At 43.2% G+C, this 22,227-nt stretch overlaps 2 protein-coding genes across 14 annotated transcripts in view; one reads left to right on the top strand and one right to left on the bottom strand.

The window, feature by feature from the left end:
• Positions 1 to 1,520: 1,520 nt before the first annotated feature.
• Positions 1,521 to 13,082, top strand: CYP51A1 (cytochrome P450 family 51 subfamily A member 1). Its single transcript, XM_079948448.1, has 10 exons — positions 1,521 to 1,773; positions 2,276 to 2,374; positions 3,834 to 4,010; positions 5,004 to 5,130; positions 6,261 to 6,435; positions 7,841 to 7,960; positions 9,060 to 9,255; positions 10,157 to 10,252; positions 11,915 to 12,083; positions 12,542 to 13,082. The coding sequence occupies exons 1-10, from the start codon at positions 1,609 to 1,611 to the stop codon at positions 12,727 to 12,729; spliced, it is 1,512 nt and encodes a 503-aa protein (XP_079804574.1). The 5' UTR covers positions 1,521 to 1,608; the 3' UTR covers positions 12,730 to 13,082.
• A 782-nt stretch (positions 13,083 to 13,864) lies between these two features.
• AKAP9 (A-kinase anchoring protein 9) overlaps positions 13,865 to 22,227 on the bottom strand; it is a 115,827-nt gene continuing 107,464 nt past the window's right edge. For all 13 annotated transcript variants that reach the window (XM_079948393.1, XM_079948398.1, XM_079948396.1 and 10 more), the window contains 8 exons: positions 20,334 to 20,445; positions 19,695 to 19,871; positions 18,596 to 18,796; positions 17,658 to 17,890; positions 16,832 to 16,917; positions 15,677 to 15,800; positions 14,597 to 14,736; positions 13,865 to 14,448 (listed from right to left, as the gene is read on the bottom strand). In XM_079948393.1, the coding sequence (XP_079804519.1) occupies positions 14,405 to 14,448; positions 14,597 to 14,736; positions 15,677 to 15,800; positions 16,832 to 16,917; positions 17,658 to 17,890; positions 18,596 to 18,796; positions 19,695 to 19,871; positions 20,334 to 20,445 (1,117 nt within the window). In that variant the 3' untranslated portion in view covers positions 13,865 to 14,404. The remainder of the gene's footprint in view (positions 14,449 to 14,596; positions 14,737 to 15,676; positions 15,801 to 16,831; positions 16,918 to 17,657; positions 17,891 to 18,595; positions 18,797 to 19,694; positions 19,872 to 20,333; positions 20,446 to 22,227) is intronic.

Raw genomic sequence — 22,227 nt, 5'->3', positions numbered from 1 at the left:
AACACAAACAACAAATAATGGGTATCGATCACCAAGTACAAAGCAAAATCCATTCATGACATGTATACAGCAGAAAATAATAGCAGCATGTTACGTTAAATAACCAGGCTAAAAAGATGTAGGAGTTACAGGAAGTCTAGGTTGCTCTGGGTGAAAGTTAATAAATAAACATAAACTGATCAGTACCGAAAGCATAACAGCGTTGTGCTGAAGGAAGGTGAGGACAAGTGACCACACCTAGGCCCTAAAGCAGGCTCAAAGTTTCTCAAAGCTTTTCAAAATCATTTTCTCAGCAGATAAGCATCTGCTCATTTGCTCTGCTGTTGCAAGGCAAAATGTTATTCTTTTATCAGTACAAGAGAGCTTCAAAAAGGCTAATGAATAGACTGTCAATGCCAAGAATACTCAGGTCTGAGAACTGACTTTTATCTCACTCTAGTTGCAACATCTTTGGACACGCTGGACGCAAGGCTCGACCACCCCCCTTGGCTTCTCACCCCCCCCTTTCCCAAGACAGGAGCTTTCTGTTCATGCTCAGGAAACACATCATGGGCAGGACTCCTGGAAAAGGAGGAGAAAGGGGAGGGAACTGGAAGGGGAATATATGCTCTGTGCAAATGACTGTGAACCCGTGCTTGTTTGTGAATTATCACACTTGCTCCTTCTACCAGTTCATGGATGGTAGAAATAAAGCTTTTTCTCCAAAACTATTCCTTGAGTGTCTGTTGACTCCCACTTCCCTTTCCCGGGTGCAATATTTTTCCCACCTGAGGGCAAAGCCTCATAAGGCTACATTTCAAGTTTGTCAAAGTAATGTTTGTGAAACGCAAGCTTTATAAGTACATGAAAATCTTTTAAAATTACTGGGTAAGGTTATTTCTTGGCACCACAGGCTGTATCAGAAGAACATATTTGCCACTGTGCCTCTGAACTGTTCCCATTATTTTCTCCCAAACATCCTAAGTCATGTCAGAGGAATTGACCTGGTTCTTTACTGCACAGAGTTTGACTCTTGCGTCTAGGAGCTCTATAGACCTTGATGCTAAAAGCTTTTTATTTTCCTGTATGCTGTGACACTGTGCATGATAACAGAACAGCAACACGGTGGTCTGGAGAAGAAGAAAAACCACAGCCTGGTCTGCTTCTGTCTGCTTAACAGAGACTGGATATATAAAGAAAGAATCAATAGAAGCTTCTCACAGCATGGAGACGAAAGGTTTATCAGGACTGCAGATGAAATAAGCCCCCCGGGCTCCTCCGCGTGTGCCCTTTTGGCTACTAAGCATGGCTCCGTCTCCTTTTCTCCACAGGTGCAGCACCCCGACCTCTTATCATAGGGTTGTGATTATTATGGGAGATAGTTTGGGAAGACGCCCGCCTCACCCTACCTCAGGGTGCCTCAGCGTCCGCCTCCTCCAACCACTGCGCCGCCGACACGGTCACCCTGTGGCGGCGCGCTTGCTGATTGGCCTCCGCGCCGCGTTCGTCAGATGGGCAGAGATCGGCTCAGCTCCCGCCGGCGGAGGATAGGCCACGCCCCTCCGCCCGGCTTCTCTCGGCGTCCGAGTCCCCGTCGGTCCTGGTCCTGCGTGCCTCAGAGCCGGGAGGATGATGGCGGCGCCGAGCTTGCTGGAAGCGGGCTACTCTCTGCTGGAGAAGGCGGCTGCTGGCAACCCGCTCTCCCTCTTGCTGGCCGCCTCCGCTTTCGCCCTGGGCTTGGGATATTTGCTGCAGCTCGGCTCCCGGCAGAAGAAGCAGCCCAGCGCCGGCCAGGTGGGTCGCGGCGGGGGCGGCATTGGGTGGGCAGAACCTGGATCCGTGCGGATAGTTTGGGGTCGCAGCAAACCTGGGCAGCGGGAGGGGAGACGGCGGGTCCTTGCAGCAGGTGCATCCAAGCACAGGCAGCCGCCCCCTTGGAATGGGCGGCCAAAGAAGGAACAAGGGCACTCCGTGCGTGTGCAGAAATCCCCCTTCCTCAAACGCCTTTGTTTTGTTTCCAGAGAAGAACTCTGGAGTAAAGAAATCAGAGTAAAGAGCCCGGATGCTCGGCATTTCTTTAATTTCTAGAAATGCGTGTAGGTGAAAAGATTCAGAGGGGCGGTGCTGTTTCCTGATTCCCATCCAAAGCGGAGCATTGAGTATCTGTCATCCTTTTGTTTAAAGCCAGCCTTGCCGGTTAGCTCAGTTGGTTAGATCGCGGTGCTGAAAACAGTTTAGTAAGAGCTGCTTTTTGCTAAACTATATAACAAAAGGCTTTCTTCTTCTTCTTCTTCAGAATTACCCACCTTACATTTCGTCGAACGTCCCCTTTTTGGGACATGCAATTACATTTGGGAAGAATCCTATCGAATTCTTGGAAAACGCCTATGAAAAAGTGAGTCTATAATCATTTTACGGTATAATTGTTAGGGCTCCAAAGTAACACAACTATTCAGAATCCTTGAGCTTAAATATTTAGCTGGATGAAATTCCAAGACTTAAGTCTCATAGGCTAGCAGTGCATCCCATGCAAATATGAGAACCTTGATGCTACTTTAAAAAAAAAAGAAAAGCTGTTTTAGAAGATTTTAGAATGCAGTTTGAGTGCTTTCTCTGTATCAGCTCCTAAATCCTCCTCCAAGTGGCTTCTTCACCTCATCTTGTGTGGGGTTTCTGTGGATGTTCGAGATCTGAGTTCTTCTCATGGTTGGTTATGCATTTGAGTATATTAGCCTATTGAGACTAATATTTGGTGCAGAGTGATAATAATGGTCTGCCCAAAATCTTAACTAAAATAACAGTAAGTCAAATCAATATTCACATTAGTAGTAAGTGAGTGAACAGGGATGTGGTTAACAGCAACACGCTTTTCAACAGCAAAGCTAAAGGTAAAGGTAAAGGTACCCCTGCCCGTACGGGCCAGACTCTGGGGTTGTGCGCCCATCTCACTTAAGAGGCCAGGGGCCAGCGCTGTCCGGAGACACTTCCGGGTCACGTGGCCAGCGTGACGAAGCTGCTCTGGCCAGAGCCAGAGCCGCACACGGAAACGCCGTTTACCTTCCCGCTGGTAAGCGGTCCCTATTTATCTACTTGCACCCGGAGGTGCTTTCGAACTGCTAGGTTGGCAGGCGCTGGGACCGAGCAGCGGGAGCGCACCCCGCCGCAGGGATTCGAACCGGCAAGCCCTAGGCGCTGAGGCTTTAACAGCAAAGCTACCATAGGGTAATATCCAACTAAGTCATGCTTGGGGTATTGATATAAGGAATTTAAGTACTGGTTTCATTGGGTTTACTCTATGAATAACCTTGGATATTAAATGAAATGAACAGATGCAAATAATCTACGTGTGGTTAGTATAACTTTTTCTATGGGAAGAAGAGTAGGGTAGAATTATAATTGGGTGGGCCTGGTGAATCCCTGGTCATTGTCTACTTTGTCTGGCCATTGCCCATCTGTCTACTTGAACAGGTTTAAACATTATGTGCAATTCAAGTCTAAGTATGTTTACTTGGAAGTATTTATATACATACATATATATATTCTGCCTTCCAATAAGCTCAAAGCATTGTGTAATCCTACTCTGATTTTATCCTCCCAATTACCTTGTGAAACAGCTACCATATATTGTGCCTAAGGTTGCAGCCTAGACACAGTAGATGCCCAGGTAGATGCATTTTTGTTTTCGTTTTTGCTTCTTGTATACAACCATTTATGTTTTTTAAAGCAGTTACTATACATTTTATGGATTTCAGTGAAAATTCTCACTATCTTTGCTGTATGATAATAAAGTCACATTCTTGTACGCTTCTGTTCCCTGCCCCTTCATTTCCTACCTTCTTGGTTTGTTTCCACAGTACGGTCCTGTATTTAGCTTCACAATGGTGGGGAAGACGTTTACATATCTCCTGGGTAGTGATGCTGCTGCTCTTCTGTTCAACAGTAAAAATGAAGACTTGAATGCAGAAGATGTGTATTCACGGCTAACCACACCTGTCTTTGGCAAGGGAGTAGCTTATGATGTACCCAACCCAGTATGTGTTATTTCCATTTCAGTTTATTTACAGTGGTACCTCTGGTTGCGAACAGGATCCGTTCCAGAGGCCCGTTTGCAACATGAAAATAATGCAACCCGCAGCGGTGTGTTTGCGCACACGCAGGTTGCGATTTGCTGCTTCTGCGCATGCATGTGACATCATTTTGCGCGTCTGCGCATGCACAAGCAGCGAAACCCGGAAGTAACCCTTTCCTGTACTTCCGGGTTGCCACGGGATGTAACCTGAAAGAACGTAACATGAAGTGCACGTAACATGAGGTATGACTGTACTTTCATGATACATATAGAACACAGCAAGTTGTTGCAGTAACAAAACAACAGAGTTAGCTTCAATTACTCATAAGTATTGCTGCCATATTCAGTCTAATACAATTAGCCAAACTAATGACAGAAGATGAAATAGTAGATAGTACAATTTTATAGCTGAATACCCACTCCAGAACTGCTGATACACTCTATCAGGGTGCATTGTATTACTTTATAGTTTAACTCAAGCATAGCAAACTTGACCCTCCAGATGTTTTTGGGACTACAACTCCCATCATCCCTAGCTAACAGGACCAGTGGTCAGGGATGATGGGAATTGTAGTCCCAAAAATATCCGGTGGGCCAAGTTTGCCTATGCCTGGTTTAACTTACGGTTCACTTCAGAAAGAAGTTATTAGCCTGAAGGCATTTTATATAAAAAAAGGTTTGGATCAAAACGGGTTTTTTGTGCATACGTAAATGCTTCACAGTCTGTCTTATTATGTCCTGAAAAGTTGCCATCTTTGCAATTAGTTCTATAATGTATTATTGGCACAAAATGCCAAAGTGAAACTGATTCTGATGTGGGAAGAAAGTGGAGCATGTGTGCCTTACTTTCTCCTACTAAAATTAGTGGCAAACAAGTCCTTACCTTTTTGCTAGTTCATGCCTAAAACATACAAGTTGAATATTTTGTAAATACAGCATTCTTTGCTTTTTAAAGGTATTTCTGGAACAGAAGAAGATGCTTAAAACCGGGCTGAACATAAGCCAGTTTAAAAGCCATATACCAATAATTGAAAAAGAAACTATGGAATATTTTAAAACTTGGGGGGAAAGTGGAGAAAAAAGTAAGTATATAGTTTGAAATGTTGTGCTTCTATTTGAACCGGGTCATTCTGGAACAAGCGTTGGTGTATCCAGTTGCAATCAATTATTTGTAACTTCTTAGGTGTATAGAATCCATTATCAACAACTTCAGGGCAAATAAAATACCCAGTTGCTATCTTATGGGCAACAAATAATGAAATAAAAATGGCAGGAAAAATAACACTATGTGCTCAGTTCCAGACCTATTTTTGCATAAGGCTTTGGCGCTGGTATTGAAAAGGAGTTTGGAAGGTTTGCCTCCTGCTTTTCCCTATGCACGCTGCTTGAGTAAAAATTGTAGTGAATGGCTACTCATTGGCTCCATCGTGATGGATAACTGTTTTTGCTTTTTCCTCCTTGTTATAATGACCTGAGATGATTGTTTGAAGGGTATACTTTCATATATATTTTTTTAAAAAATATTTTATTGAAATTTGAAAAAGAATACAGAGATTAATATCAAATATCTTTTTATCAAGGCCAAAAACCGATCTAAATAAAACACAAAGAAGAAAGAAAAGGGAGTACTTTCAGAACCTATTCTAGGGTTAATGTGAGCATTGTGTGATGTTTTCATCCAGTTTGAGCTATTTCATCCCTATGTAGGACTGAAAATACACATGCAACCAGTTCTGCTCAAACAACCTGATGGCACATTTCATTAAAGCATGTGGTCAGGAATGGATTTACCGGTAGCTCATGGGTCTGAAGTTTCTAGGTTGTAGGCTCTCAAGTTAGATGGGATTTTATAACCCTGTGGGATGGATAACTCTAAATCTGGTTTCAGCACATTTTGTCTGGCCCATTCCTTACCGTATATTTTAAAAAAAGAAATCCACAATAAATTCTGTCCCACAACTGCTCCCACAGACAAAGGTCAGATACTCACAAGGTAACAGGGTTACAAGGTACTTTTAGGGCTGCCTTTACTTTTATTCAATTTATTTTCCATGTAAAAACCATTTGCAGCATCTAGAAACAGGAGCTTTTGCCACACATGGTGAAAATGGACTGTGTTCATTTATTTTTGAGGTTCATTTTGATGGTAAATGTGAATTCTTCCTCTGATTTACTGAATTCCCTTTAATGTACTCTTTCCCTCTATGCACAGACTTGTTTACAGCACTTTCAGAACTAATAATTTTGACAGCAAGTCACTGTTTACATGGGAAGGAGATAAGAAGCATTCTTGACGAGAAGGTAGCACAGCTCTATGCCGATTTGGATGGGGGATTTTCTCATGCAGCTTGGCTTTTGCCAGGCTGGCTGCCTTTGCCCAGCTTCAGGTACTGAGAAACTTGATGAGCAGAGACTTTAGTTAATTAAATATGCATTCCATGCAGTTCATCCTGCCCTCCATAAGGAGTTATGGGATTTCTATGCAGTTCTATCTCCTTTGTTACACCATTACAACAACCCTGTCAATTAAATTGGTCTTAGTGATGTTGTACTTCAGGGTGGAGCAGGGATTCACATGAATTATGTTGTGCTGTAACCTGAGATACTTAACTTCACTAATGTTTCAGTTCAATTCCAGTTTACGCTATTATACTTCTTGATGTTTTGTTTATTTACTGAGTGCTGCTAAAACAGAACATTTAGTATTTAGCTTAAATATTAATTTGGTTTCGCAGCATTTATTTTCGAATCCATAGCCACAACATTCTACCTATGAGTCAGTCCTGCTTAAGGACCTCTTTGCGCTTTATGTGGTGTGGGAGCTGCTTCAGTGCAGCCCCTTGCCAGCCCATGGAGGACCGCCAGATTCCACTGTTTTCTATGCCAGTATTGCCCTGGTTTTCAAAAGGGGAAATACCAGCATGAGAAGGGAGCAATCTCCTTTTAAACCAAAACAAAGCCTCCATTACTGTTGGTGCTAGACTATGAAGTACAGATTAGAATGTGGATTGTTTCTCAGCATGCCAGTGTTTGTCAGATACAGTGGTACCTCGGGTTACATACGCTTCAGGTTGCATACGCTTCAGGTTACAGACTCCGCTAACCCAGAAATAGTGCTTCAGGTTAAGAACTTTGCTTCAGGACAAGAACAGAAATCGTGCTCTGGCAGCGCAGCGGCAGCAGGGGGCCCCATTAGCTAAAGTGGTGCTTCAGGTTAAGAACAGTTTCAGGTTAAGAACGGACCTCCGGAACGAATTACGTACGTAACCCGAGGTACCACGTGTATTGAAAGAAAGTCCCACCTTTCAGGTAGGAGTATCACATTAGCCCAGGGGTCAGCAAACTTTTTCAGCAGGGGGCCGGCCCACTGTCCCTCAGACCTTGTGGGGGGCCAGACTATATTTTGGGGGAAAAAATGAACAAATTCCTATGCCCCACTAATAACCCAGAGATGCATTTTAAATAAAAGCACACATTCTACTCATGTAAAAAGACGCTGATTCCCGGACCGTCCACAGGCCGGATTTAGAAGGCGATTGGGCCGGATCCGGCCCCTGGGCCTTAGTTTGCCTACCCATGCATTAGCCTCTCAGTAAGTACACTCTTGTATAGAATTGTAGGGTCAATCTAGTCTTTTAAGTTTGTGTAAATTGATACAGCCTTTTAAGGAGCAATGCAGGTAACATGCATGTGTGTTGAAATTAGAAACTGATGTGTAGAATTCAAACCCTGTAGATTAATTTTTTCCCCTTCTAAACATGCTGTTACTTACATGGATTGTTTTAATTTCAGGCGCAGAGATAGAGCCCACAATAAGATAAAGTCCATTTTTTACGAAATAATTCAGAAACGACGGAAGTCTTTGGCAAGAGAGGACGATATGCTTCAAACACTGCTGGATGTTACCTACAAGTATGTGATGTAGCAAAAATGTTGCTATTAGTTCCAGGGAGGTCTTTTCAGCTCTGAGTTTCCAACAACTTTTTATTCAGGAAGATAAAACAGCAGCAGAGCAACTAGTAGCCTGACTTATTAGAAGCAGAGCAGGCTTTTTTGCAGTGCCAACCCTGCCCCTCACTGCAAATGCAGTGGAAGGGCACAGTATGAATATTTCTAATAAATTGTCCTAGCAATCCTGAAATGATTCTATGTACCGTATTTTTCGCCCTATAGGACGCACTTTTTCCCCTCCAAAAATGAAGGGGAAATCTGTGTGCGTCCTATGGGGCGAATGCAGGCTTTCGCTGAAGTTTGGAGAGCGAAAGGGGTCGGTGCGCACCGACCCCTCTTGCTCTCCAGGCTTCAGGAAGCTATCAGCAATATACCTGAAGGAGCGTCTCCACCCCCATCGTTCTGCCCAGACGCTGAGGTCCAGCGCCGAGGGCCTTCTGGCGGTTCCCTCATTGCGAGAAGCAAAGCTACAGGGAACCAGGCAGAGGGCCTTCTCGGTAGTGGCACCCGCCCTGTGGAATGCCCTTCCAGCAGATGTCAAAGCGATAAACAACTACCTGACATTCAGAAGACATCTTAAGGCAGCCCTGTTCAGGGAAGTTTTTAACGTGTGATATTTTAGTGTATTTTTGGTTTCTATGGAAGCCGCCCAGAGTGGCTGGGGAGGCCCAGCCAGATGGGCGGGGTATAAATAATAAATTATTATGATTATTATTATTATGGGGAGCCTGCGGGAGTTGCCGCAAGGCTCCCTAGGCTGCGGACAGCAGCCTGCTTGCCCGGGGCGCTGGGCGCGCTGAAGCAGAGCACCCCGCGCTTCAGGCAGATATCCGCGGCTGGGGGGGGGGAATAATTTCCCCCCCTTTATTTTCCCCCAAAAAAGCTAGGTGCATCCTATAGGGCGAAAAATACGGTATTTTGCTTGAATTAATTTGAATTTGTTTTAGCAGAAATGGAAAACAGCAGCCACCCAGAGGATTGTGTCCATGAAATCGTTTTTTTTTTTACTTCCTTGTTCAAGTCGCGCATATGACCTGTGTTGTCTGTTTTTAAAATCTAGAGATGGCCGTTACCTATCAGATGATGAAATTGCTGGGATGCTTATTGGGCTGCTGTTGGCAGGGCAGCACACATCTTCGACTACAAGCACTTGGCTTGGCTTCTTTTTGGCTAGAGATAAATCAATCCAGGAGCGATGTTATGGGGAGCAAAAAGCAGTGTGTGGGGAAGACCTGCCTTCATTAAGCTATGACCAGGTTTGTAGGTTCTGTAATTCCTTTTAAGCATTTCTGTGTGAATGCATGCAAGTTCCTTAAATGTTTAGGTGGAATTAGTTGAGAGAACAGGTTTTCAGAGGGCTTTTTAGTTCTTGGTTTTTAATTATGAGTGAAGTTAAATCCCCTAAATGGGGGGGGGGGCAAATTGGTGGGCCTTCCTATTTGGCGAAGCCATGTCCACCTGCCCTGCGTGTAATATATGATGCCAGGTGTGGGGCAGGTAAAGGTGAGTCGTGGCTGAAAGGGAGCTTGAAGGCAAGACTGATTGGCAAGGTCTGCAAAGCCTTTTACAAAAGTGCTATTTTCCACAGTGCTTTGAATGGAGTTTCTGAACATCTGACAATCGGCTGCTTCTCAGAACTTCAGGAATCCCCTTGAAAGCCTTGTGTAAAGTAGCAAGCAGAAGAGCTCACTTGCCATCGGTCAGAATAAGGATGAGTGGAGATAATTATCTGGCCCGCTAGAGAGGTTCCTACCCCCCTTGCCCTAGCTCAGTCAGTAAAAGCTTGTGACTCTTAATCTTAGGGTCATGGGTTCAAGTTCCACTTTGGGCAAGAAGATTCCTGTATTGCAGGGGATTGGATGGGATGACCTTTGAGGTCCCTTCCAACAATTCTATGATTCTAGGTGTAATGAGAGTTAGTTTGGACCAGAGTTAAGATTGAGCAGTATTATGGATGCTAATGTAAAATTACACACAAACACGTAGTTTCTTTTTCTCCAATTACATAGAGGAAAACATGTTTTAAATTGCTTTAGTTCTGCTGGAAGATAACGATCTGCTGTTTAGCTTCATGCTAAATTATGGTTCTTTCACTACAGGACATTATCTGTATAGATATGCACAAAACCGACAAGGTTTGTTTTTACTCTTTCGTAGCTCAAAGATATGACTTTCTTGGAACTTTGCTTGAAAGAAACATTAAGACTTCGACCTCCTATAATGACTATGATGAGGATGGCTAAAACTCCCCAAGTAAGAATCTTTGTTTGTTTCAGCGATATGTTAAAGCAGAAATAATACTTGATGAGGTGGTAAGTGGAATGTGTGGTGGGCAGAGCCACCTTCCTGGCATTGCTGCTTCTCTGGGCAGCAGAGAAGAGGAGCCAGCGATACTCCTGCTGGTGAACTGTGACTCTGACCTCACCCCTTCTAACTAGGGAGCAGTGATGTCAAGGTGCCACTACTGACCAGAAGAGTACGCTCCAAAAGCAATATGAAGTTGCAAACATTACTTTTATTGACAAATAACAGTACAAAAGGTGGAATAGTTCTAACCTCTTGATTTCTCCCCTTCTAAATGATGCGATCAGTTAAAGTAACCGGGCAGACACAGTTATGTATGAGGCTGTTGTACCTAAAACTTAATACATGGGCAAAGTAGTCCTTGGAGGTGGGGTTGAAGAAGGGAGTTTATGGCAAATGAGTTAATGCTTACTTCCAAAGCCCTGCTGTGTTTACACTGGCCAGGGTGGAAGGTTGGGGTGGGAATAATCTCCCTCCCAAACTACATCAGCTTGAGGGTGGGAGTAGGGTTGTGGCTGGTTTGAAGACCTAAGGAAAAGAGGAACTAAGGGTTTCCACAACATGCCCCCTTTCCATTGGATACCGTCCTTGGAGCACTAACAGCAGAGGAGTGGCGCTGGTGGAGCTTTTAACTTCCACAAGGACTCTAGTGCTGGACCTCCCTTTCTGACTGCAGAGAAGAAACCCTGTGCTATCCTATAGCCCCTCTGCTGCTCTTTCAGGAGTTCATGACTGCTGCTTGCCTTAAATTATTTCCAGCATTTGGCCGATTACTGATGTGCTAAGCAATATCTTAAGGACATTTCAGCATCTTTGTCAACTACCCTGGTATAAAATATCGGCTCTACATTTAGGCCCCAACATACTTGTGTTGGCTTTTGTTTTTGGCTAAGTAATAAAAAATACTAGGTATATAAAAAGAGAATTCTCTGGATGCCAAGATTCAGGTTCGGGACAAGTACTCTTTGGTGAGAGAACCCCAGCAGAGATTTAAGATCACAAAACATGCAGCAAAGTGCTGTTGGATCTTTAAAATATTCCATTCTAAGTTGCTTCCAAAGTTCCCCACTTCCCTTAACACAGAAAAAGACTAGACGTTTGGTAAATAAAAAATGGTTTACTAATAAACTCTTCATATGCTTTTCCATACAGTAGTCAGAATAGGGGGTAGTAAAACTTAGGTTCTAAAGTAGTGTTTCTAAATTATTTGGTATAGACACACCAAGGCGGCTGGCTTAAGCCATGTGGTCTGAGCTTGGAGCATCTAGCTTAGACTTCCTTATTGGTAGAGTTCACATGCTGGAATGGAAAGAACAAAGGCTTGATCCCTTCCTCCCAAGGTGAGGGGGGAGTGACCTAGCTAAGCCAAGCTGGACAGCTTAAGCTATGGTCTTAACCCCTTCATGCATTAATTAGACTTAAGCATATTGGTTATAGGAGGATGTCCCACAACTTGAGCAAACATAGAGAAATGCCTTAGCTGGGATAGTGATAATACATTTCTGTTGATGATATGAGTGGTACATGAATAGTATTAGTAAATCAACTATCCAAACTTTTGATGGGTTGGATTTGAATGTATACTTGATAAAAGTGTTTTCTTGCTTTTAGACAGTTGCTGGGTATACAATTCCACCTGGTCATCAAGTTTGTGTATCTCCCACTGTCAATCAGAGACTTAAGGATTGTTGGACAGAAAATGTAGATTTCAAACCAGAGCGTTATCTCCAAGATAACCCCGCAGCTAAAGAGAAGTTTGCGTATGTGCCGTTTGGTGCTGGTAAGTTGGTTGTAGTAGATGTTCTACAAATAAGGGATACAATCATTGCCACCTTCAGTCATTTAAAAACAAACAAGCAAAAGACTTTAATTTAAAAAAAATAATTTGTGGCATGGACTGGACACCTCTGTCAGTCCTCATGTTTTGAGAAGTGGAGTATCAGTGTCTCTAGCTAATCTCTTGAAAATGCAGGCACTTGGCTAATAAACAGTAACTGAGGATCCAACAGGTTAAAGGCCTATCCCACAGCAACCTGTTTTTGTTCCCATGAAGCAGACTTTGTTACACCAGCATGGGTGGGTTTTGTTTGCAGGCATCCAGTTTTGAGGCATCCTGTGGCCCTCCCCCCCCCCCCCCGCCCCAGGAGTTTAGGATTGCTCCCTTATACAGATCTAATTTCTTGGTGGTACAAGAATGTTTGCAAACGTAAAATAAAGACACTTTTAATTTTCTTTTAGGTCGTCATCGTTGTATTGGAGAGAACTTTGCTTATATTCAAATTAAGACAATTTGGTCAACGCTTCTGCGTTTGTATGAATTTGATTTGGTGGACGGTTATTTCCCTACCATAAATTATACAACTATGATCCATACACCCACTAACCCTATCATTAGATACAAAAGGAGATCAAACAGCACAACATAGCTTCTTGCAGCTGAACTGCAGGGACATTTCTGTACAAGTTATGTGAAGACAGTTAAAATAAAAGAAGTGGCTGTTCCTAGCCTATAGTATTGTGAAGAAGTGTGGAAAGTTTGTGCTATTGGGAGTACTAAGTGGGGGGTGGGGATATTTGCTTTTTATGTTTCTATCATTTCTTACCCTGTACTTCTGATTCTGTAATGTGAATGTGTTCTAATATATGTGCCTTTTAAAAGAAAACTATTAATCTTTGGTAGGTTTAGAAATACAAACCACAGTTTTTTTAAATGTAAATGGATTAATGAGAATGTATTTTGGTTTCTTTAAAATGTTGGGATAAAAAAATAGGATCCTGCTTCATTGACTCCAGTAGTTTCATTTAAACTTGTGAAAAAACCTGGTCTAGTGGAATGCTGATTAAGCCAAAGATGACTAATCATGAGAGCTGTAGATCATAGATGTTACTGTTTACCAGAGGTGACTTTCTGCCTGTGGCAGAGTTTCACTTGCAAAACACTGGATACAACCCTTTGTTTTTAAATTGGGCAATGCCAAAATGACAACTTTAATGTAATTTACAGTTAGGCAATCGGGTTGAGATTAATACTTTAGATTAATACTTTAGATCTTTATCATATGTTACTAGCACAAAACATTTTTCCTTACACGGTGTAAAATGTTGGTGTGCAAGCAGTTTTGGAAGAAAGCAGAAGGCTCTCCTGGGTGTAGTGCCCTCAGTATGGACTGGGAGTAGAACAGAGGAACAACCAGGTGACTTGTTTACACCTGAGAATCAGACATTCTCCCCCTCCCCCATTTCTCACAAATGCACAAGCAACTCCCCATATTATATTTGTGCATGATCGTGCAGACACAAGCTGGGCGGGCAGCTGATGCGTAGGGAAGACGCTTCCCCTCCGACTCACGAGGAGACCACTGGGGCAGGTCTCCTGAGCAAGGACGACTCTCCAGGGTGCTCTCCATTTTGCACATTTTCATGTATGCATGTGGGGAACCGCCTGTAACAATAAAAATGTTGTAGCGCCTTAAAAACAGTCTTATTGTAGCTAGCCAGAAGACTGGCTTTTTTTTCAGCAGACCTAAAGTTTCAAAATAAATTTTGAACACAAGTCACACATTTAAAAGGATGAAATCATCTTTATTTCAGTACTTTGACAAAATACCCATAAAATTCAAAACTTCTACCTTTACAAAAATAGGTCTCTACGGGTGATATTGTTTCTCTGCAGTGCCAGTAGCAAATAGGATAAAATCATGAAAAGTCCTTCACTTATAGCCTCATCAGAAACTGTTGTGCACACCTGGGAGCTACACACTCGGCATTCTCAAGACATAAACATTTCAACCTCTCAAACCGCCTGATAAATACACTTTAAATAATTTAATTGTTTAAATTAGCATTCCACAAATATACATTAAATTTAATGATCGGTTTCAAATGTCCACAAAAAGTGCCTATATACATAAGTTCCAGTCTTGGTGAAGATGCCAGCAAGGTGAACTGCATACAATCATTGAGCTGTGTTCATGTTGGTCCCACAATATACACATACGAAAAGCGCAGCAGCAGCAGCAGCAGCAGCAGCAGCAGCAGCAGCAGAGTTGCAAAAGGCATTTCATCTGATATCACTACCAGCGGTGAAAAAGGTCACAAGGATTATCTTCTGATACCAGAATGCAGTTGAGTGTATGAAGCAGGTGCTGTGGACCAAAATGAAACACATTAGTGGGTGTGATGCGGCTTTGACATCTACAGACTTCCTGAAATTAACACAATGATCGATGTGAACAGCAGTTGTTTACAGAAATACAACCTGGAGCACAATAATTTCAAAAGAACATCGTTTACCTGACTGTACACTGCCAAGCCGCCTCTGTAGAGTCTCCAGGCGGTTGATATAATCTGTCAAAGCCCTGTCAGGATCATAATTCTGCAGCTGAGAACATGCGAGGGAGACTGGGCTTAAATCGGTGTGGATGCCCTGGTACCTTAGAATGGAGAGAGAAGCCACAAAAGATGTCAGTTGCTGTAAAGTGCCTTCAGGTTGTAGAATGCGACAAATACTGCAAAATAAGCAAAACTCTGTTCATGATTACTGAATCATACGAAGATATGGTACAGAAGACATGTTACAGAAACTACGCCAAATAAGTGCAACAGGTATGTCAATATACAATCCTCAGGCATTTATGCTGATCCTTCTGTAAAAGCCGTAATAACTTCCCTGCTGGCTGTGAAGCACCAGGTACTCTGACGATGCTATGTAAAATAACAAGAGTACAAGAGGGCAGCTCTCTCCCCAAGGAGCTTCCAATCTAAATTCTGACACACAGTATTAGGTTGATCAGATCAAAGGTCCAACTAGCCAGTCATCCTGTTTCCAACTGTAGCCAATTACAAACCACCGGGAAGTCCATAAGCAGGATGCAAAAGTCAACGCTGCCTTCCCGCATCTGGTACTGAAAATGTGCACAGACTTTTATGGGGTGTGTAGATTCCACTTATGAATTTGTCTGATCCCTTTTAAAAGCTATGGAAGTCACTGGCCCTTGCCACAGTATGTGGTAGGTAAATCCATTCATTGATTATGTGGTGCAAGGGAGCATATGTTCAATTGCTCCGATTCTACTACCAATACATTTTGTTGGTTGAAACCCCCCACCCAGTTCTAGTGTTTGAGAAAGGGACATGCATTTTTGGCATTTTCTCTCCTTGTAAGCCAGTATTCATCCTTATATCCTTATATATGCATGGCAGCCTAAGGAATGGCTTCCTTGGTCAAGTTAGGATCCAGCATTCCGTTTCCAGCAAAGTTCACAAAACATGGCATAAAGATTACAGCCTCTCTTAGCTTGTTTTGTCCCCAGTACCTCTGAAAATAGAAGCTACATGCTAATTTGCAAGTAAAGAACAAACACTGATATTTACCTATGCTGATAGCTTAGAGGAGATCTAAGTGATTCCAGCTCTGATCTAGATCTGTAAGATGAATGCCTGTGTTCTCCAAAGAGCTCCAGACCACCAGGGAAGGAATCAGGTCGCAGGTCATTACCTATGTAAACAAACAAATTAACTTTCTGCTAAAGAGAAGCAGCAAATTAAAGACTCCCATTTCTGTACACCAGCAGCATTTAATGAACTTGTTTCTTGTAGCTTATGGGTGAAAATCATTGAAACGGGTGGCCTTGTTTACAAATCATGCTGTCACCATTCAAGCCTATGCTGTAGCTATGAGGACTTAGAAGTATCACCTTAAACCCGCAAAGTTTTGTTTAATTTACAACCCAGAAACTGAGCCTTTCCAAAGAGGTCAAAGTAATGATTTCTGGGCTTTGGTTACTGGTTCTGAGCATTTAAATACAGTGTTCAAAACTCTCTTCTCAAATCAACACTATGGACTCTTTTCACAAAAATACAGAAATTTGAGTGTCAGGATAGTATCACAAGTCTCCAATAATTCTTCGTATCATGCTACATGATTGCATTTTATTGCCTATTTAAAGCCACAATGTCTGGTTTTGCAATTTAGAAGAAAAGCATAGGCCAGTTAAATATCTAGTAGTGCAGAAGGCAAACCTCTGATGGTCACAGAATAGTAGACGAAAGCAAATGGTATAAGCACTTGTTTAAGTTTGCTTAAGCACTAAGCTCTGACTACAATGGAATCGAAGTATGCGGCACTTTGTGGAGATGACTGTCGGAGTATCGAGGGCTCTGATACCTCATCAGCTTCCCCATCCACTGTGTGAATGTGTGACTTGGCTCGGGTTTGTATTCTACAGCACAGAATTTTAAAAATGTGCTACTTTGCATCTATTTATTTCCTCTCTCTCCAAAATATGGCCATGGTAACACTGGTGTGATCACTTTAAGATCACCTGAGAACCACCAACAAACAATTTCAAGAAAGCTATCCTTATATATGCATGACAGACATACACACACTCTTCTCTGAATGGGGGAAAATGTCCCTCAAAAACCAAACCACTGGCAAAAGTTTATCTCATTGCTAACCTTAAAAAATGAGACACTGGTCTCTAGGACTACCAGACCTTAAAAGGGAATCTGTCAAAAATTATTTACCTGTGTTCTGGCTAAAACCATCTCTGTTGATGCCTGTTAAACTATAACCAGTTACTCGGTGCCATCGACGAACTAGAAACTTCATTCTGCAATTTGAAAATGAACAAAGAAAGACTTGTCTAAACATTTCTGATGCAAACAACAGGATTAGAATTCTCCATAGATACATGAAACAGTCTTACATAGCCAATCTCTAAATCAGCTAATGCAACTTGCTGGGCAGAGCAAACCAATGGCAGTGGGAAAGAAGTGCCAAATCTGGAGCGCTGTCAATCTCATGCCACCCAGGGTCAAAGGGAGGGGGGCTGTGCTTTCACTTATCAGGAGAGCTGAGGATTCAAAGCCACCTCTTGGCCTGTCTCCCTGATCAGCTTTGGAGAAGAGACAGCCACAAAGGTTCCTGCAGCCACAATGAAGAGGCCTCCAGGAATGGAATTCCTTCTCTGCTTTCAGAGAAAGATCATAGGTCCCCCGGGATGAACTTCCAGGGACCACAGCACTGCACCCCAACACTGCTTTTGTAATACATTTTTAAAATAATGTAGGCTTGTTTTTTGTGAATATAAACACAGATAAACTAAATAATAAGTTGTACAATTAGTGACATTCAGGAGAGAAAAATGAATCATGTTTTCTTAGGTACTGCGAGTAGAACACATGCCATAGAATCTCTTGATTTGTTTTCCGTCCATGATATGTAACTTTGCAGTGACACAGGGGCTCAGATTTAAATGGAGTGGACGCCTACTTACATCATTTTATTTCTTTACACATGCAGGCCATGTATTTGGTTCACTTTAAACAAAACAAATGTCCTGTATCATACCTTGAAATTGCGATTAATACTCTAACTGCTGAGCGGAACCGAGTGAAACTCTTTGAACGGCGGGTGATCACCTCTAGGTCTGTGTAGGAAGGCTGCCCACCCATTCTGGCAAGGAGGGATAAGGTGGCGTCTTCACACTCCTGAAACCCGCCCAATAAGAGCAGCAAATATTTCTTCTGGTATATGAGAGCCTTCCGAAAGCTCTCTGCTCTCAAGTATCTGCCATAAATTCTCTAGAAAGGAAAGGAAATAAAATAATGTATTAAGAAATAACACTCTTTGTCATGTCTGATGTCCGAATGGAGGTCATTCTTTCCACCTATCCTAGGAATGGGGAATTTTGTTGGACTACAACTCTCACCAGCCCCAGCCAGCATGGCCAATGGTCAGAGATGATAGGAGTTGTGGTGCAGCAATCTCTGGAGGGCCACAGCTTCCCCAGCCCTGTCCACTACCCATGCAGCTCCTTAAGTTAGTATTGCAGTTTGAGGAGCTGCAACTTCAACCTTAACTGGCAAAGGAAAAAGGCTCCACTTGCACGCAGGATCTTCTTCCTCTGAACTTCAACCAAGTGCAGAATGTTGGCCTTTTCCTTTCATTTATCCGAAGGAAAAATCGGAAGAAAAACAAAAGAAAGGAAAGGAAAGGTGTTAAGCAGACTAGGATGTGACAGGCCAGGGCTCAAATCTCCACTCAGCCTTGAATTGAGTTTGGGCCAGTCACAGTCTGTCAGCCTAAGCTACTGCACAGAGTTGTTACAAGGATAAAATGGGGAGTGGGAGAATGATGAAGGCCACCTTGAGCTTCTTAGAGAAAAGGTGGGATATAAATGCAATAATAAGCATTTTGCCTCAGATTAATGCAAGAAGAAAAAATCAAGTAATATTCTTAACAATAGAACAAAATGTCCAAACAACAGGCGATGAAAGGCCTCTTACCTTTAAAGCAGCATTTTCTGAATCTGACCCCAGTTCTCTCAGAAAAGCCTCATTCCTTAATTCTGCCCTCAGTTTGGCCAGCTCTGCTTCGGCCTGCTTCAGGGACTGTTGCAGAATCAATTTCTCTTTGTTCCAGAGCTCTCTTTCAGAAGCAAGGAGAGTATCGACACTTCCTCCATTGTTCAGCGACAGCCTGAAAGTCTTGTGAAATTTCAGAAGAAATGCAGAATTAAGTCCACTGGTACCATCAAGGCAAACACCAATTTCAAGGGAGGAACCTTCCTCAGCTCTAGGAGGGGAGTAAAAGTTTAAATCTCCCCTCCAGCAAAAGACAGTAGCTCGGTGGTACAGCATCTTGCTTTGTATGCAAAAAAGTCTCGACGCTCAATCCCCCAGCATCTCCAGGTAGGGCAGGGAAAGAACCCTGCCTGAAATCCTGACGGTATTGCCAGTAGGTATAGACAAAACTCATGAGCTATACAGACCAACTGTCTGACTCAGTATAGGGCAAGCTTCCTAAAACTGCTAGGATCCTAATCATTGTTTGCCAGCCAGCTAATGAGTGCAGAGAGAATGCAAGAGGGCTTCTCAGCTGGTCGCTGTCATTTGGTGCCCATTGAAACACAGCCAAGCAAGAGGCGGGTGGGGGAAAGAAAGCAGCCATTGTAAATGTTGATCTGGTTCATTTCCATGGACTTTGTTGCCCGAGACAAGGCAGAAGGGCTTCAAATCCTATAGGGGACTCTTAATGATACGGTCTGAGAAAGATAGGAGTATGGCCAGCTGCCAGACAGCAGAATATAGGAGACACAGGAGAAGTGGGAGAAGGTAAGGGCAGGGATGGTGAAGTTATTCAGTCCCAGCCATTGAGGGAACAAAGCTGGACTACAACTCCCATCATCCCTAGCTATCAGGTCAGGAATGATGGGAACTGTAGTCCAAAAACAGCTGGAGACCCAAATTTGGGAAAACACGCGTTTAAAAATGTGCAAGTTAACAGCAATGCACTCAGCTTAAGAGATGTATGACTCAGTCCATCTGGACGAGTACTTAAGGTGAACTGAAGGACTATTTATATTCAAATTAGGTAGAAACATACCGAGTCTCCGCACGGCCCTCTCTGCTGGTATCGTCTAAGCTCCTCCTCCAGTTTCATGACTGCATTTCTCAAATTGTTCTTCTCCTCGCTCAGTCTGCTGACAAACCCAGTCAATTCAGCATTCTGTTTTAGTAATCTTTCAGTCAATGAAGCAGAGGATGGCAAGTCTGAACTTATCTAGATAGAAAAACAAGTAGTTTTCAAGTAGATCAGCTTGGCTCCCAAGAATTTTTTTTAAATACTACAAGATCAGGAAGAGTACCCACAATTGTTCTTTAAATCAACTTTGGAAAAACTTTCATGAAACAATGTAACAAAATAAAACAGATAAATATACCTATTTTATTATTTTGCTAAATTTTGATCTCTTGGGAGCCACCTTGAGTTCCCCGTATTTAGTAAGAAAGGCAGGAAGAAATATTTTAAATAAATTAATAATAATTTTAAATGGATAGAGTCCCATACTAGGGTAAAATGAGTTCCATCAGAATTCAACAGGACCTATGTCCACAGAACGATGTGTACAGAATTCACAGAAAATGTAGCATGTTTTGAATACACACATGTTAATTTATCAGGCATACATACTTATGACATTTTGTATCAGAAACGTCTTGAATAAGTGCTAATTTCTCTCACCTCTGCTTCCAGGTTGGGCAAGCCAGACAGCATTTGTAACTGCAAGATAACTTCTTCAATGTTATTTTGTATTCCAACAAAGCCTTCATCATCTGCTTTTTCAAATGGTAATCTGGAATAAATAAAAACAACTGTTAATTTAGGTAGAGTAACAGTATGCATATATGTATAAATGTAGCATAATGCAAGAACTGGTACCTAGCTTTCATTTATGAAGTCTAGCTTTCAGAATTCTTTAACATAAAATTACCGTATTTTTCGCCCTATAGGACGCACTTTCCCCCCTCCAAAAATGAAGGGGAAATCTGGGTGCGTCCTATGGGGCGAATGCAGGCTTTCGCTGAAGCTTGGAGAGTGAGAGGGGTCGGTGCGCACCAACCCCTCTCGCTCTCCAGGCTTCAGGAACACATCCGCAGCCTAGGCAGCCCTGCGCTAGTTCCTGCAGGGCTGTCTAGGCTGCGGATAGCAGGCTGCTTCCTGGAGCGCCGGGCGCCCTGAAAGCAGAGCGCCCATCGCTTCGGGAACACATCCGCAGCCTAGGCAGCCCTGCGGGAGGTCCCACAGGGCTCCCTACGCTGTGGATAGCAGCCTGCTGCCCGGCGCGAGGGGCGCCCTGAAGCAGAGCGCCCTGCACGCCGGACAGACATCGGCCAGCCCCACAAGCTCGGGAGACAGCAAGGAGGCGCAGCACCGCCATCCCGCTGTTCCTCGACCTGGTTCGGTTTCCCCGACCTGGTTTTGGGGGGGAAATAAAGGGGGGGAAATTTCCTTTATTTCCCCCCCAAAAAACTAGGTGCGTCCTATGGGACGGAGCGTCCTATGGGACGAAAAATACGGTAATACAAAGTAATTGAAAATCTAAACTGTGGCTAAACGCTATGGCATCTTCATGGTCTACATCACTGTCCTGAAGATTTAAACTTTTATTCAAGAATTTATGTCATTTTCTCCTGGAAAGCTGTTCTTTAACTTATACCAGGGGTGTCCAAACTTTTTTCAAAGAGGGCCAGATTTGATGAAGTGAACAAGTGTGAGGGCCAACCAAAGTTATTGAGCTTTTTTTAGGGTTTTACCCCAGGAGATTGCCACAGGGACCGAATTAAACTAACCGGTGGGCTGGCTTAGGTCCTTTATCCTTATATTAAAAGGATAAAGGACCCCTGGACAGTTAAGTCCAGTCAATGGCGACAATGAGGTTGCGGCACTCATCTTGCTTTCAGGCCAAGGGAGCCGGTGTTTGTCCGCCGACAGCTTTCTGGGTCATGTGGCCAGCATGACTAAACCATTTCTGGCACAACGGAACATCGGGACAGAAACCAGAGTGCATGGAAACACTGTTTACCTTCCTGCCACAGCAGTACCTATTTATCTACTTGCACTAGCGTGCTTTCGAACTGCGAGGTTGGCAGGAACTGGGACAGAGCAACAGGAGCTCACTCCACTGTGGGGATTCGAACCACCAACCTGCCAATCAGCAAGCCCAAGAGGCTCAATGGTTTAGACCACAGCGCCACCTGTGTCCCATTCCTGGTTTTGATCCCCATCATCTCCAGCTAAAGCATATGGGGCAGCAACACAGGATATGATTTCTGCATGAAATCCAGAGAGTCATTGCCTGCCATGGTAAACCACCCTGGGCTATAAGGACCCATAATGGTCTGCTTCTGCACAAACCGCTTCAGCTCAGGCAGTTTATTTGGGACATCATGAAAGGGTTACAGATACCTATCTGTAATGGGAAGAAAACTGTTACTTTTTAAGTTATTACTCCTGGAATTTAGTGGCACAAGTCCATTTGGCCTCCAAAAATGTTCAAAAACCAAGGCACGGCTTCTGATTGGTTGCAGGAGCTTCCTGCACTCAACTGGAAGTTGCGGGAGCCACGTCGGACATT

Source organism: Podarcis cretensis (genome assembly GCF_951804945.1).
Source record: "Podarcis cretensis genome assembly, chromosome: 12".
Lineage (NCBI taxonomy): Eukaryota > Metazoa > Chordata > Lepidosauria > Squamata > Lacertidae > Podarcis > Podarcis cretensis.
This window is presented reverse-complemented; position numbering and strand designations above follow the sequence as displayed.

Bases quoted from the DNA above. Each gene is read 5' to 3' on its own strand.
- CYP51A1 (XM_079948448.1), top strand. From the start codon at position 1,609: ATGATGGCGGCGCCGAGCTTGCTGGAAGCGGGCTACTCTCTGCTGGAG. The intron at 9,256-10,156 runs GTTTGTAGGTTC...ACTCTTTCGTAG, and splicing joins CTTCATTAAGCTATGACCAG to CTCAAAGATATGACTTTCTT. The intron at 10,253-11,914 runs GTAAGAATCTTT...TCTTGCTTTTAG, and splicing joins GGATGGCTAAAACTCCCCAA to ACAGTTGCTGGGTATACAAT.